Source organism: Triticum urartu, chromosome 7A, assembly GCF_056163025.1.
Source record: "Triticum urartu cultivar PI428250 chromosome 7A, HENAU_Tu73, whole genome shotgun sequence".
Taxonomy (NCBI): domain Eukaryota; kingdom Viridiplantae; phylum Streptophyta; class Magnoliopsida; order Poales; family Poaceae; genus Triticum; species Triticum urartu.
The window spans coordinates 107,949,265-107,966,484 of NC_141879.1; the positions used below are offsets into that span (position 1 = coordinate 107,949,265).

At 45.6% G+C, this 17,220-nt stretch overlaps 1 protein-coding gene across 1 annotated transcript; it reads right to left on the reverse strand.

The window, feature by feature from the left end:
* Positions 1-10,263: 10,263 nt before the first annotated feature.
* On the reverse strand, positions 10,264-12,524 carry LOC147958341 (uncharacterized). Its single transcript, XM_087536613.1, has 3 exons — positions 11,859-12,524; positions 11,428-11,679; positions 10,264-10,808 (listed from the first exon to the last, which is right to left on the reverse strand). Exons 1-3 carry the CDS (start codon positions 12,440-12,442, stop codon positions 10,328-10,330), a joined length of 1,317 nt encoding a protein of 438 aa, XP_087392739.1. The 5' UTR covers positions 12,443-12,524; the 3' UTR covers positions 10,264-10,327.
* Between the last annotated feature and the right edge of the window lie 4,696 nt (positions 12,525-17,220).

The window sequence follows — 17,220 nt, forward strand, 5'->3', positions numbered from 1 at the left end:
TGTGGCGCTTGGGAGCATTGTGCATCCACACCGCTCTAACAGAGATTAGCATCCGCAAGTGTGTGAACTTCAGGATACATCCTCTCGTCTCTGTTTGCCTCAGCTATCTCTTACCCGAGCCCTTTACTTATGCACTTGTTTGTGATAACATCCATGATTCAAGTTATATATCTTGCCATCACATAGTTGTTTATCTTGTTTACCATAAGTTGTTGTTGCACATAGTTGAGCCCAGTTTTATTTAGGTTTTGTGCTTGATAAATTAAACACTAGTTCTATTCCATATTTGTTCAAGCCTAAACCGTAAGTGTTTTAAAATGGCTATTCAGCCCTCCCCTCTTGGCGACATCCACGTCCTTTTAGTAATGTAGTAATCATGACTGAGTAGCTTCCATCACTCAAATCTTTCTAGGAGGCACCATTTAAAATAAGTAACTTACGTAAGTAGATAACGTTTGACAACAATAAGTATATAGTAAAGTAAGAAAAAAATAAATGTATAAATATTTCTTTATTAAATCATATCTGAACACTTTCTTAATCACTATACATGACAAAAGCACCATGCGTATCCAAAAATAGTGCAAGGACAAAAGAATATCTAGCTGGGAAAAACGACAAGGATGTAAAGAATGATTGAATATTGATTTCTTCCTTGGTCCAAAGCGCCCGCTTTTTTGGCATTGGTGATTGAGGACCGAACTTCTTCCTAGCACCTCCAACTCATTATCTGGACTAGCGGCAGCACCTGCATCTTCATCTGCGCCTCCAACTCATTCTTCTCAACTACGTACCTATACTTACAATATGTCCTTACATGTCTCCTTCTATTAATATTCTAATTAAAGACTCCCCATAAAATTTCTTGTTAATCAGAGAAATAAGAATTATTTGAGCTATGAATTCAAGTTAGAATAGCATAGTTGAACTTCAAGGGAATTGGCTCAACTCACATGGTAAAAAGAATGAAAGAAAAACACTATCCAATGTTCCTTTATGAAAGACTCGTTCCCATAAATGCTCGTAACTCCATGTACGAATTTCTTCTTTTGGCCATCTCGTCCATTTGGTTTATATTCTCCCATGTGTGCGTCCCAACACTAGGTCTTGAGAGCAAGAGCACAAATGACAACTTTTAATTTGTTGTTTACATGTTATTCGTAACATATATATTCTAGGCTTTTAGTGAATTCAACATTCACATTCAGTATACAACCATATGATGAAGAGTGGCAAAAGCAGAGTACATTGGTCTGAACTCCATGGACAAATCCTAAGCCAAAGGCCTCGAAAATCCACTCCCTATCCTGTTCTCCTGCTGCCGTCGCCATCTAAGAAATTTAGGTCCCCTCGTCTTCGGCTGCCATCTTGGCGCTAAGAGGTGGTGGATCTCAAATCTTCAATACTTCTATGTTCTTCGTCAACGTCTAGTGATCATCATTGTTTTGTGAGAATTAATTTTCTCTCGTTCTTTTGCTGGTGCCATGAGGTTAGAGAGTTTTTTGCCCTCACAGATTCGATTATTCTGATTTGATGAGTTTATGTTGTTGTGTTAAGCTTTTTTGTTGGTCTGATTCTTTGTGAAGGTGAAATCTTTCATCAATGCCATGGTGAAGATATAGTGATTCGACGGCTTGCACTTATAGGGGATCATCCCCGGCCCAAGTACGTTCATCGATAAAGACTTCCCATCTTTCTGGATGGGCCACTCAAGGCATTTTGAAAAAGTATTATTGGTAATGTTCATGCGGGTGAAAGAGTGACAACATCTGTCACGGCATGGCTGATTGCCGTGCAGGTTGTAGTCATGGGTTGTAGGAGGGCGAGGGTGAGGCCCTCGCTGGCCTATGGTTGGAGAAGGGGGTTGAGGAGGGGCGCCGAGGCGCAGGAGCAAGGAGATGAGGTTGTAGGTTATTTTCTGCTTGTGTTTATTTATCCAAGGGCTGGCTATATATAGCCTAATTACAAGACCAGATTACAGACTCCTATTACAATTGGGTGTTGGTAGGGTAACCTTCTACAGGACTAAACCTTTCCAACCAATACCCAGACTCTTGATCTAAAAGAGACTATAATTAAACTAGGACATATTTGTAGGCAGGTACAGGGCCGGCCCACGCAGGTCCCTTGCGCCTATAGGGCTGGGCCCACATGACATCTCCCCCTCCATTCTGAAATAGCTCGTCCAAGAGCTGGAAGCTTGGGTAACGTTCATGGAAGGTTATAACATCCTCCCATGAAGCAGCAGATGCCGGCTGGCCCTCCCAGTGAATGAGCACCTGCTGGACACCGCGAGCAATACGAGCACGCAATGCTTGTACAGGGGTTGGATGTACTCGACCCTGAAACAGAGGTGGAAGCATCGGCAGAACTTCCTGCGGTGGACCATGGTACTTCTTAAGGACCCCGACATGGAAGACATTGTGAATGCGGGCGCGTGGGGGCAGATCCAAACGGTAAGCAACCGTATCGATTTTAGCGAAGACTTTGAAAGGCCCATAATATTTGGGAGACAATTTCCCTTTGGCGCCTACTCCAAGAAATGCCGTCGGCCGGTCCTGAAGACGGAGCCAAACCCACTCTCCAACATCGAAAGAAAGGGCCCGATGCTTATCACCATAGTAATGCTTGTACTGTTGTGCTGCCTGAAGGAGACGCTCACAGATGTCGAGTAAGAACTGATCACGGTCGACAATCTGCTATTCCACCGCCTGGTTGCGAATCTCACCTGGCGTATAGTCCCGCAATGAGGGGGGATCCCGTCCATAAACCACCTTGAAAGGAGTGTCCTTCAACGCTGAGTGGTACAAAAGTGTTGTAGCAGTACTCCGCCCAAGGCAACCATTGGAGCCACTGCCGGGGGCGATCCCCAGTTATGCAACAAAGGTACATGGTGATGACGCGATTGACGGCCTTAGATTGTCAGACTACGGATGGAAGGCTGAACTCATGTGCAAGCGCGTCCCTGCGGTGGCAAACAGAGCCTTCCAAAAGCCCGAAGTGAAAACCACATCCCTGTCCGAAACGATGGATGTGGGAAACCCATGAAGTCGGACAATGTTGGAGAAGAAGGCCTTAGCAACAGACTCCATAGTGTATGGATGCGTCAAGGGGATGAAATGCGCATACTTGGAGAAACGGTCCACGACGGTTAGTATCACACTTTTGCCGCCCACCTTCGGAAGTGCCTCAATGAAATCCATGGAGATGCCTTTCCAGACACGAGATGGCACTGTCAAGGGCTGCAATAAGCCGGCTGGATGAAGTTGCTCCGTCTTGTTGCGTTGACAAACCAGACAAGCACAAATATACTACTGAAGTGCTTCCCTTGTTTGCGGCAGATGGAAATCCCAGCGAAGACAATGGAGTGACTTCTGGATACCTTCATGACCCGCATCATGGGCTGCAGCCAGGACCTCTCCGAGCAACAGCGACGTAGGTGGCACATAAGCCTGTTGTTGGAAGGTAACAACACCGTCAACGAGAGCCCAAGGCTGTCCAAACTCAGCAGATTCTAGTTGTTCCCGAAAAGTGACAAGCGTCGGGTCCGTGTGTGCCGCCTGACGGAGAGCTTCAAACATATCAAAAGAAGGCCCGGAGATGGCGAGTGCCTGGCCCGCATGAGCATCACGGTGAGAAAGAGCATCGGCGACGATGTTTTGGCGACCCGGTTTATATTCCACCGTGAAGTCGAACCCCAACAGCCTGCCCACCCAATGATGTTGTGAATGGTAGCGAGGAGTTGGTCTAGCAAAAACTTCAGGTTGTAGTGGTCAATTTTGACGACGAACGCACCTCCCCAAAGATAGGGCCGCCAGTGGCGCATGGCGTGCACCAGACCAATGAGCTCCCGCTCATAAGCGGCGAGAGAAGCATGACACGAAGCAATGGTTTTGCTGAAATAGGCAATGGGGCCGCCACCTTGATGCAGGACTGCCCCGAAACCAGATCCAGATGCATCACACTTCACAATGAATGAAACTGCAAAATCCGATAGCTGAAGCATAGGGGCGGTGATAAGAGCTTTCTTGAGGACTTCAAAGGCGATAGTCGCTGCAGGCGTCCAAAGAAAGCCGTCTTTCTTGAGGAGCGTCGTGAGGGGAGCTGCAATAGTGCCAAAATCCCGGATGAACTTGCGGTAGTATCCTACCAGTCCTAAGAAACCACGCACACCACGGATGGTGCGCGGAACCGGCCAGTCTACCACGGCTAGAACCTTGTCGCTGTCCATGGCAACTCCTGCAGCGGAGATGACGTGTCCCATATAAGACATGGTTTCCTCCCCAAAGGAACACTTGGAGCACTTGAGAAACAGTTGATGTGTGTGCATAGCCTCCAAAACGAGCTTGACATGACGTATATGATCCGACCAGGACGAGCTGTAGATCAAGATATCATCGAAGAACACAAGCACAAACCGATGAAGGTAGGGACGGAGGATGTCGTTCATGAGTGCTTGGAACGTCGCTGGGGCATTTGTCAAACCAAAGGCCATCACCATAAACTCAAAGAGGCCCTCATGTGTGCGAAATGTCGTCTTGTGGATATTCTCAGGGGCCATCCGAACCTTGTGGTAACCCGACCGGAGATCCAGTTTGGTGAAAAAGCGGGCGCCCTTGAGTTCATCCAGAAGTTCATCAACAACGGGAATTGGAAACTTGTCCTTGATAGTGACAAGGTTGAGACCACGGTAGTCGATACATAAACGCCAAGTCCCATCGGCCTTTCTAACGAGTAGAACAGGGAATGAAAATGCAGAAGAACTAGGATGGATCAGACCGCGAGCCAACATCTCTGAACATTGGCGCTCATGTTCATCTTTTTGAATCGTTGGGTAGCGGTAGGGACGGACAACAACCGACGGTGTCCCGGGAATAAGATGAATATGATGGTCATGTGCGCGTTGCGGCGGCAGACCCTGTGGGTCGGCGAAAACATCGGTTAAAGTGGCCAGCAGGCTGTCCAGAAGGTCCTTGCCTTCGCACGCATGTAGGTGGGCAGGCCGTCCGAGGGAGTCGAGGCCCGACCACTCCACACGGTGATCCGAGTGCCAAAACGACATCCACTGCGTAGTGTAATCCCAGAGAATTGGCCCAAGAGTTTTGAGGAATCATGTACCGAGGACAATGTCAAACCCGCCCCATGGAATGGCATGCAGATCAACAACGAAACGCTCCTTGTCAATGGTGATCGCAACCTGCTGGAGGAGTCCCCGACATGTCACCTTATCGACATTAGCGACCGTGACTCCCAAGCGACGATTGGAGGAGAAAGGCAGCCCGACGATGGTGGCCAACTCTTCGTGGATGAAGTTATGAGTGCTCCTTGAATCAAGCAAGGTGACCAAGTCACAGCTCCCGATGCGAAGAGTGACCTGCATTGTGTCGCTGGTGGGAATTCCGATGACAGCCAAGAGTGAGATTTGTGCCTCCTGGAAATCCTCAAACTGCTCCTCTTCAGCGTCGACGGATTGAATGTAGAACAGTCGTTTGTAGCGATGGCCCCGCGCGAACTTCTCATCACAATTGAAGCAGAGACCCTTAGCGTGTTGTTCATCCATCTCGGCGGGCGTGAGTCTTTTAAAGACGAGTGCGGGCGTGGGGTTGGAGGAATCCGGTAAGGCCGGAGTAGGTGCGGCCATGGGGCGGAGTGGACGGCTGGGCAGGCCCGGGGTGGCCGCAGTGCTGGTGACGGTATTGAGGTGCTCAAAGGAGATTGCTAAGTCCATAGCCGCGTCCAAAGTCGCCGGTTTCAGCATCTCGACCTGAGTTTTCATAGGCTCGCCCAAGTTGTTGGTGACGATATCCCGCTCATCGTCGTCAGCAATGGGGCGCACCCGAGAAAGATCCTCTAGAAAGCGCTTGGAGTATTCCGCCACGGTGCCGGAGCGGCGGGTGGAGATCAGCTCGCCAAAGGGGTTGGCGCGCGTCGGCGGTCCGAAGTGGTTGGCGATCAGTTTTTGAAACTCGGTCCAGAACAACTGCTGGCCTAGCTTAGCCTCGTGGTGGCCATACCATAATGCGGCGACATCGGTGAGGTGGTATGAGGCGAGCCACGTCTTATCCGACTCCGACGTTTGCTGCCCGAGGAAGAAGAGATTGCAGCATGTCAGCCATGGCCGCGGATAGCTGGCCCCATCAAAGAGGGGAAAATCAATCTTGTAGAGGCGCGGAGCCCGATCCGCCAGATCGACCGGGGCCCCAGTGTGGGACGACGCATCTGGGGGCCGCAGGAGCCTGGTACCACCCAATTGAGGCGTGCCCTTGCCTTCCAGCCGAAGGAGGGCCAGGTTCTGCGCGCGCTGCTGCTGTGATGTGTTCGCAAGCTGGCCCTGGAGGGTTTTGAGTGTCTCGGCGATGGACTGGAGGGTGGCGCGGTCCTCGGCGTGCTCTGTCCGAGCGGTGTGGTTCTCCTCCGAGAGGCTGTTCAAAGTGGCGACCACGGCCTCATGATCCTCGTGCTGTTTGGTCGCGAGGTCTGCTAGGGTTTGCGGCAGGGGCGCCGGCGGCGGTGGCGGAGACATGGGCGCTGGGATCGACGAGGAAGCTGATGCCAAGTTGTCACGGACTGGCTGATTGTCGCGCAGGTTGTAGTCGTGGGTTGTAATAGGACGAGGGCGAGGCCCTCGCCGGCCTATAGTTGGAGAAGGGGGTTGAGGAGGGGCGCCGAGGCGCAGGAGCAAGGAGGTGAGGTTGTGGGTTATTTTCTGCTTGCGTTTATTGATCCAAGGGCTGGCTATATATAGCCTAATTACAAGACCAGACAGACTCCTATTACAATTGGGTGTTGGCAGGGTAACCTTCTACGGGACTAAACCTTTCCAACTAATACCCAGACTCCTAATCTAAAAAAACTAAAATTAAACTAGGGCATATTTTTAGGCAGGTGCAGGGCCTGCCCGCACAGGTCCCTTGCGCCTATAGGGCTGGCCCCACATGACAACATCATTACTCTAGTCCAATTGAAACCTATTTGCCAAAGTCCTTGGAGTATTTCTTTGAGCAGAGATTGATACCGTGAAGAAGTTGATTTCAAGAAATTTCATTGTAATTCTTAGTCAAATGAGTTACTTTGTATTTTCTTGGATCTTGGGTCAAAATCACTGTACCTGTAATTGTTATGAGTATGAATAAAGTTACAAGTGTTTCAAGAAAAAAAGGCATTCCTTTGTATGAGTTTCTCTAAGTCCCGGCACTTTCATAGATTATCATCTAATAATAATGAGCCACATGGGGTTATTCATACTCGAAGAACAAACCTAGTTTGAACAGTTCGGAGCTGTTTTTTTTTTGTTCCGGGTCAACCGTGCCATTTCACTTTGAAAGATACCTAGATAACTAGATATTTCATTGATTCAACAGTGTCGCTAGAAGTTCGCTCGCTAAACTGAGGCCGTGTTCAGGACAAGTTTTAGGTGGAGTCACTCTCGGAACTGCCACTGAACATTGACCCGGAACTTCCTTTCTGTGGCAACGCGTCGTCCCCATGGGTCTCCCATTTCGTTCCTGGCAGCAGCCACAGGGTGATAGAAGTGAAAGCAGCAGCCACAGGGTAATAGAAGTGAAAGCAGCAGCCACAGGGTGATAGAAGTGAAACTTCTGGGATCATGATTATAGTTTCATGATTTGGTAAAAAACAATATTCAGGAAAAAAATCGACGAAACAGTGTGCGGCCCACTTTACACGTTTTGGAACTGCAAGGCCCATTGAATTCCTATGGTGCAGATCGATGCGACGCTCAGACACGTTAAGCAGAGAGGCCGCAAGAAAACGGAAGCAGCAGCAGCAGCAGCGCGACCACGAATGGCGTCGACCTCGAGCTTGGATTTGGGAAAGATCGTGCCGACGGCCGGCTACCTCCTCCACCGCTGCGCCGCCGTCCCCAGCGCCCCTGTTCTCCGGGGGAGGAGCGCGAGCGGGCGGTGCGGCCTCGCCGTCTCGGTCTCGTCCTCCAATGGTAGGTCTGCCTTTACCTGTTGCCCCTTCTTGTATTTCCCTGTGGAATTGTTTGAGATCTTGGAGTTCTGTTCAACCATAGTAAGATGAGGTTCGAGCCTGCGAGGAGCCGAATCTTAGTATTACCGCTCTCACCGATTTCATGGTCCATTCTGAAGCCATAGCGGTTCAGTTGAATCCGGTAAGATTTAATTCCAACTTCTTCGCTAATTATCCTTAGGTGGCAAAATTAGAGATCAATTTGGACGGGGAATCGTGTGTAAATGGTGTCCAATTGGGCGTTGTTGAGATCGACCATGGTGTTGAATATACATGACAGGATTCAGTTACAAACTTGTAATTTCAGAAGTCTATTTCTGATGTTTAAGTTCAGACTGCGCGCTTGAACATACACTGAAGTAACAATGGCTCATATTTAACGGTGTAGGTGCAGCTGGGCTCTCCCCACTGAGTGACTCGGAGAAGAAATGCCCTGTGGTGATGGAGATCCCACTGGAAGATATCTGGAAGCCGCTAATGTGAACACGTGCTAATGATCCTGACAAGGTGCAGGAGCTCATGGACAGCATCCGTGTCATCGGCCTCCAAGTACCTGTGGGCATCCTTTCCTTTTAACATTAATTTTTCCAAAATTATTTTCTTTTAGCTCATAAGATAAATTATGTCAGAACTGGAATTTTCTTATGTGGAATTGAGTACATAGAAATAAAGTTATAGAGTAGCTAATACATGGCTGACCACTGCTACTGAATTTAGTGATCTCCACACAGTTGTCTATGGACGTTTGTGCTATGGTTGATTGAGACTCACTTGATTGAGTATGCGTGTCAATATTCAAGTTGGGTTGTTTACATGCATGTTCTGCGTACATTGTCACAAAGTACAGATGCATTTTTTGTCCACGAGATCTGGCACTTATGTCTAGAATGAGTTTTCCCAAGCTCGTTTTGACATGTGAAGTCTATTCACCTTCGCTCCTCTGAATCAGTCTTAGTTCAAAGTGTGCCCTTTATGCTCGGATCAGGGCCTTTATTATTTCAACAGAGGCTCTATTATGTCTAAGGTTAGATCTAATCTAGGTCTAAGCTAGGGCTTTATTTCCGTTATCTTGGCCGTCGAAGTAGAAGGTGCCCCCTTTTGGTTCTGGCACACGGGTATTTATACCCGGTCTTGAGTCGGTTGGACGCATTCCTTTCCTGGACTCCTGGTTGCGAACGCCTTGAGCCTCCTAATCTTGATCTCTGGATGGTAGACGTCTCGGCCTCTTTCCCGTGTGACTGGTGAACTCCCTTTCGCTTGAGGCCTTGATTACAGATGTTCTCTTTAGCATACAAGTTTTCCCCTTTTAGAGGTAACATTAAGGGTTTGGGCAACTCTGAAGAGGAGCTGGCATGATGCGGTATGGGGAATTTCAACTTCCGACATAGACCAGGGCCGGTGAGTTGAGATTCCACCCATTAACGACAAACATCACAATGATGAGACCAAAGCAATGCATTAATCAAGATCGAGTAGCTCCCATCACTCAACCTCTCTAGGAGGCACTTTTTAAAAGAAGTAACTGAAATTAGTAGATAACGGTAGACAACAATAAGTCTATAGTTCAGTAAGAACAGAAAAAACTAAACCTGTAAATCTGTATCTATTAATTCATATTGGAACACTTGCTAAAGCACTATACATGACAGAAGCAACATTCACGCATAAAAGCAGTGCAAAGACAACAAAAAAAGACCTAATTGGGGAAAACGACAAGGACATAACAAATGATTGAGTGTGTCTTTCTTCCTTGGCCTGAAGCACCGTTCTTGTGGAATTGCTGATTGATGAACGAATCGCTTCAATAGCACCTCCACCTCATTATCTTGGACTAGCGGCATCTCCCACTTCGCCATCTCAGCCTCCTACTCATTCTTCTCAACTGTCCGTACTTCCAATATGTCCTTCCATGTCTCCATCTATTAGTATACTGATTACAAACTCCCCATAAATCCTCATGTTAATGGGAAAAAATACGAGAGATATTAGCGAAGGGTCCAATCTACAATGGCGCAAATGAACTTCAAGGGGACTGGATCAACTCCTGTGGCCAAAAGAAGGAAAAAAACACTATCCAATGTTTCTTTATGAAATGACCCATTCCGATAAATGATCATCTACTAATTTCTTCTTTTGGCCATCTCTGCCATTTCATATATAATCTTCCAAGCCTACGTCCCAACCTAGGTCTCTAGAGCAAGAAGAACGTAACATGAAAATACGTCAATAAATGCCAATCGTGCCCCTGATCTCTTCATCCTCCATTCATGGCCCAAGCATGGCCCAATAAATACGTCAATAAATTCCAAACATGGCCCAAGCCTACGATCTACTACATCTTGTTCATACATTGCCAAGACAAAAATAAGCTCCCTTGTTGGCCATCAGGCACATAGCTTCCTACCCCGTCCATTACAGCTGCAACAGAACCCATCATCTGCTGCTCACTCCACATTGGCTGCTGACCCACTTGTTGATTATATATGGAAGGGGAGCACTGAGTTAGGTTGTTCATGACTGCGAACGAGCTCGTCGGACCCTGCAACCTAAAGCTTGGGTCATTACTGAGGCCGGTGAAAGAAAGGGTTTGCCGAGGGGCAGAACTATTATTTGCTGCCAATAGCTCATTGTCATGGAGCCTGACATCATTGATGCTGTAACGCTTTGTCCCTGACGATCCCTTTTTCTGTATTCTCTTGAAAAACTTTTGTGCATGGCTTGAAACTTGGACAGGGGTCTTAGTGGTGACGAAGTGCTTGGATATGTTTTTCCAGTCGCCACGGCCATAGACTTCCAGCCCATAAAGAAATGACCTGTGGACACAATGTTCAAAAGAATTGTTCGGTAAAATTGTTTACTGAAAGATAAATTGTGCAGTTGTTTTATTGAAGCAACTAATATAGATTGAAGCAAAGTTCCAGTTTGACAGGTTCGAACCACTACAACAACACATGCTTACTTTTGTTTATTTACGGGCACTGGATAGAATATATGTATATCAGAAATCCATAATTGAATGAACATTTTCTAACATATTGACAACCAACATATTACAAATTCAAATTTACCATACCTCTATTTCTCTATAGTGAAACGAGAATCATTACAGGTTATTGATCTGTTTGATTGTGACAAGACGTGCCATATTGGAATTTAATGGCCTAATTTACTGCCTTTCTATTTTTTAATCAAGGTCCAATCACATAAATTTTTTAAGCCAGAAAGAAAGTTCATCTATATCTTATTTGCAGGGATTAGTATTTATGAAAAATGTAAATTGTAAACGTCCAGATATACATTTAGTGAAGTGCAATATCAATTTAACACACCTGCCTCATAGAATTAATTCGCAGAGCTTAATTATCATGTGTCGATTTTAGATAGAGAACAACTAAAACTACATGACAAGGAAGAATATAGGTATCGACTAACTTGTGTTCCTCTTTGGTCCAATACTTTCGTTGATGTGCGGCAACAACTGGTCGATCAGTGGAAGTATTGTTCTCCAAGACCACCTTCTTGTTCTTGTCTACCATCATCGGAGCCTCCTCCATCTTCCTGATTCTTGTATCCTCCAGTTGCGTTGTATCCTCCAGTGCGCAACGAAATGAAAATCCATTATCAATCATGGTCGTATCCTCGTCCTCTTGTACCTCAAAGTTTTCATTAACAAGGCCGCCCATGCTGTAAATGGAAATTGACAGTGTCCAGTGTACATTTAGTAAAGTACAATATTATCACAAACATAAGCTACTGATCTCACATAATAAATATGCACAACATTCTTAATTAGTATATGTTCACTGAAAACAAACAACAATTGAAACTACATGACAATGGAGGGTATACAACCATGGGCGAACCTGTGTTCCTCGTCGATCCAAAAACCACATTGATGTGGGGCAACAACTGGTTGATCTATGGAAATATTGTTCTCCAACACCTCCATCTTGTTGGTGTCTGCCATCAGCGGTGCCTCACCCGTCACCGTGATCCCCGTATCCTCCATTACACAACCAAAGGACAATCCATTATTGTCCATGATTGTTGCCTCGTCTCGTACACCGAAGTATTCATTCGCATGGTCGCCCATGGTGTAGATAACGTGTGTGCTGCTAGCACCATTCTCCTCCTTCGGTAGCTCATAGTTACCGTTGACAGGGTCACAAAAGGTGAAAATGTTTTGTGGGCTACCACTAGTAACATGGGTTCCCTCCCTCCGTTGGATCATATGCATTTCCACGGCGAGATTAATATAAAGATCTGTTACCTCTTTCATGGTCTTTGAAGGAAACAATGCATGGAGAGAATTCATGATGTAATTATGCTTCTTGTTCTTGTCATCGTTGTCGTCGTACATGATTTTGTTGGTGTTGAGCCTAGCAATGAGTGAGCATGCCTCCTCTACCTCGGATGAGGTCCACCCCTGGTTGACTATTGGATCCATGAGAAAGTGGGTAGTTGAACGCTATAGAATTATGAGGAGTATGAACTATGAAGATGGGTTATAGCTTGGGGATGGAGACTGGGGAGTAAGATAGTGTATTTATAGCCCTCTTGTGTGCAGTCCTACTTTCGCTAATTAATTTGGCACATTGATAGTTTGTCGGTCCATACTAAAGTAGATTGAACTATAGTTAAGACAATTAATTCTTATGACCCTCTCAGGAACATGCCAAACTATTTTAAGTTGACCTTGACATTGTGCCTTTCTTTGAAAAAAATCTTTTCTTATTATGCCAATGCTAATAATTGCCAGGGGCCTCATAATATACGCAAGAAGATTGGTAGAAACAACACACGCATGCCTATTGAGTATTGATCAATTTCGGTGTAGATAGATAGAACACGTATCTTGTGCGCGCATGCATGACATGTGTTCTCATCTTAGAATGCAAGACTCAAACCATGGTTTCTGCCGCTCTCAAATATGCAAAGCACACAGGATCTCCATTCGGATTTGGCTGCTAGTGACACATGCATCAATGGAGTTTTATTGCATACATATTTGCAAATAATTGATTAATATCTCCCCATGACAACTTGGCTACATATATGATCCACACACATTACCAGTGAAGGTAAGCATATCCTTTCTCTTAATTTCGGTGATCATTCTTCCCACATCCAACGCACGAAATTTCATCTATAGGCAGATTTCTTGGCTTAGGTCATTTAATGGCACTTCATGGTAAAAAGATTCAATACATAGGCCAATCAATTTTGTACATATCTACATATCTTTTTTATATGTATATATAGAGATACAAATTAATAACCCATGAAGTCAATAAATTTGACACACTTATCTTCCATATCTATCTATCTCTCATGTTCAAATAATTTCGAGATTTCTACGTGATATTCACAAACATAGAGGTTGCAAAATGAACATAGGTTTTTTAAGTGCATGATGCATTGTCTAGCTATCATATGGGCCTGCGTGCATACTCATGCACTCATATGCTAATGTTTCAGCCATGTTCATAAATGGCTTTTGCTTCGTTGTTTTAAACTCAGTCTTAATATTTTGTACAAGTTATTAAACTAGATTATAGGAAAGGCATCAATGATAACGGGCTTCACAACTGTATTTTTTTCTAGTGAAGGAAAAAAGATTAGAACGTAGGAGTATTAACTTTGCCAATTGTTAGGCCAGATTGCTAACTGATAAAATCATCGGAGGTTAAATTCTAACGGTAGCATTTTGAAGCATACCAACACCAACTCTACATCACTGGAGCCAGGTAGTCCTGATAAATACAGTCGGGAAGTCGCTTGACGTTGCTAGAGATACTAGTGACAACAATCTAAAGCACATACCTTCAGCATGGAGAACAAAGGTGAGGGGCAGGCGAGGAGACCCAACCTACCACGTCGATGATATAAGCTCTATACCATGACTTATTGACAAGAGTACCAGCGCCACCGTGGATCGATGTGGAAGCATTGTAGTTGACGACTCTTCCTCCCCCCTCCACCGTTATGGTAGATATAATTTTTTATCCAGTTTCAACTATTTTGCTCAATGATTCTATCTTAAACATATATTTCTAACATGATAAAACGTCTGATTTCCTTATATTGAGCTGAAAAGGAGAAATAAATGGATTTCTAGTCAAATGCAGCAATTTGCAGAATTAGTCCAGGCTGCTTTGTAACCGGATGGTGTTTTTGCAATAATCGAGGGTGTTGGTTCACTTTTGGTCTTGCTTTTCATAAACATACACAAGCAAAACGACTACTAGTTTGACGTCAAGCAATGCATATATTGGGTTTTTCATTCTCCAATTTTGTTTTAAGTATATTTTACAATTTTTTGTTTTAGTTTACCATCTTCACTTCCTTTTTATTGTTGATTCCCTTTCTTTCTTAGTTTTTTTATCATTTATTGTGTACCCTACATATGGCACTCCCTTTATGTTTTCTTCTTTATTGTATCTTTTCCACTGGCCTATTTGTTCATTATTTTTGTTATGCATTCCTGAGTTAGTCCAGTAACCTTTTATTATTGCTTCTAGTTTGTTGTCGAACAAACACATCAATATTTTTAAGACGGTGTGTGTGAAGTTATTTAATTAGTATTCAACATGGAAATTTAAAATTTGAAATATTTTTAACTCATCAAGAATACTTTTTCACAAGGACGAATAATTTAGCTTTGTTGGATAAATGAACCCCTCTGATCATGAAACATTTGTTGTCATATATAACTATATTTTTTTATAAACTCGGGGAACAAAATACATTTCCACCTCACTCTATCGTCTCACAACTCTCTCCAAAGAAAGGCACTTAGGATTGTCGCGTAAGTGCCGCCACCAGGTTCACTCACCTCTAGGGGCCTTTCGGTGCTGGTGAGGTCGGGGAACCCTGGTTGTGTTTGGCTATGTTTGGGTCACTCAAGATCTAGCTATGGCTCAGTCTAGGTGTCTTGTCATCGTTGGCAAAAAAAATATATACAACATTCTTGTTGACATAACTGAATATTTTCTTTAGTATAGTTATAAACAACTCAGACTTAATACTATGTATGCTCTCAAATGAATTATGGAAGTATGGTAATGCTATTGTGAAAATATTTCCCTGCTTTATAAAAAAAACATGACACATCTTGTTGATAAATCAAGAAACATACAACTAAAGATAGATTTTCCTGATGTTTTAGCACAACTTTTATGTTTTTGTCGAAGATTTCTCACTAGAAAATTCTTACTTATTTTTGGTAAATTGGGTAAAGTACCTAGAATTAGGGTTTCTACTTTGAAAACATGTTTTCGTTTTAACATCACACTCCCACGAGTGCGTCCCATGGACAAGATCTCGCACGCACGCAGAAATGGCCTAGCATGCTTCTAGCAACTAGAAGTTATTCGCTTGATTTTGTCGAGGCGAGTAGTTGGAGAGTTACTATACAGAAACCTAGATTCGTAAAGGAAGAATGATGTTTTCTCAGTGTGTAAGGGCATGTCCAGCCGTTGCCCCCCCCCCAGGACGCATAAAAATCACCCCCTGGGGGTGAGCCGGCGGTACAATCGGCGCTGGGGCGGTTTTGCGTCCAGTCGTCGCCCCCAGGTGCCGAAATTGCCCCACTTTGCAGCCCAATTTCGGCGAATAAAGGGCCCATATGGGCGAGAATAGGCCCATATTCGGCGTGGTTTCGCCGTGTCTCGGCGTTCAATTATCAACACAATTATTTCTTATCACATATTTCATCACAGAAAAATCAAATACTTCAACAAAATAGTACAACAACAAATATTTCAATACAAATTATATAGTTCAACAAATAAAAACTCGTATTTCATCACACGGCGTCCCCCTTAAGCCTCCATAGGTGCTCAATCAGATCTTTCTGCAGTTGATGATGCACCTGTGGGTCTCGGATCTCCTGGCGCATACTGAGATAGGCAGTCCAAGTTGTCGGTAGATGGTGATCAACTTCGGCTAGAGGACCCTGCCTGTAGTATGGTTCAGTGTCAAACACTGGGTCTTCTTGCTCGCTCTCTATGATCATGTTGTGCAAGATGACACAGCAAGTCACAATCTCCCACATTTGATCTTTGGACCAGGTCTGAGCGGGGTACCGAACAACAGCGAATCGAGATTGGAGCACACCAAATGCCCGCTCGACATCCTTCCTGCAAGCCTCCTGAACTTTCGCAAACCAGGCGTTCTTGCCTCCTGCCGCAGGGTTTGAGATCGTCTTCACAAATGTCGACCATCTCGGATAGATTCCATTTTCTAGGTAGTACCCCTTGTTGTATTGGTGCCCATTGATCTCGAAGTTCACCGGAGGAGAATGGCCCTCAACGAGCTTGGCAAAAACAGAAGAGCACTGCAACACGTTGATGTCATTGTGAGTTCCTGGCATACCAAAGAAGGAGTGCCAAATCCAGAGGTCCTGTGTGGCTACCGCCTCAAGCACCACACTGCAACTGCCTTTGGCGCCTTTGTACATCCCCTACCAACCAAATGGGCAATTCTTCCATTTCCAATGCATGCAGTCGATGCTTCCAAGCATCCCAGGAAATCCTCTTGTTGCATTCTGGGCTAGGATCCGAGCAGTGTCTTCCGCATTGGGTGTTCTCAAGTATTGTGGCCCAAACACTGCCACCACTGCCCGACAGAACTTGTAGAAACACTCTATGCTGGTGGACTCGGCCATGCGCCCATAGTCGTCGAGTGAATCACTGGGAGCTCCATATGCAAGCATCCTCATCGCTGTCGTGCACTTCTAGATGGAGGTGAATCCAAGAGTGCCAGTGCAATCCATCTTGCACTTGAAGTAGTTGTCGAACTCCCGGATGGAATTCACAATCCTGAGGAAGAGCTTTCGGCTCATCCGATAACGGCGCCGAAATGTTTTCTCGCCATGAAGTGGAGCATAGGTGAAGTAGTCGGAGTAGAGCATGCAGTAGCCTTCGAGACGATGCCGGTTCTTTGCTTTCACCCGCCCCGGCGCCAAGCCACCTCGCCGCAGCTTTTCATTGCTCGCCAGCAGCTGGGCGAGGGCGGCGAGCACCATGAGATGCTCTTCTTCCTGGACGTCGGCCGCGGCTTCCTCATCCAGCAGCGCGGCGAGCTCTTCCTCGTCATCCGAGTCCATCGCCGAGATAGGCAAAACGCCGAACACCTTGCGCTCGGTGGGCGTGTACCCGCCACTAAACCGCGCCTCTGCGGCCGGAAATGGCGGCCGAAAACGCCCAGCTGCTGTGGGAGGGG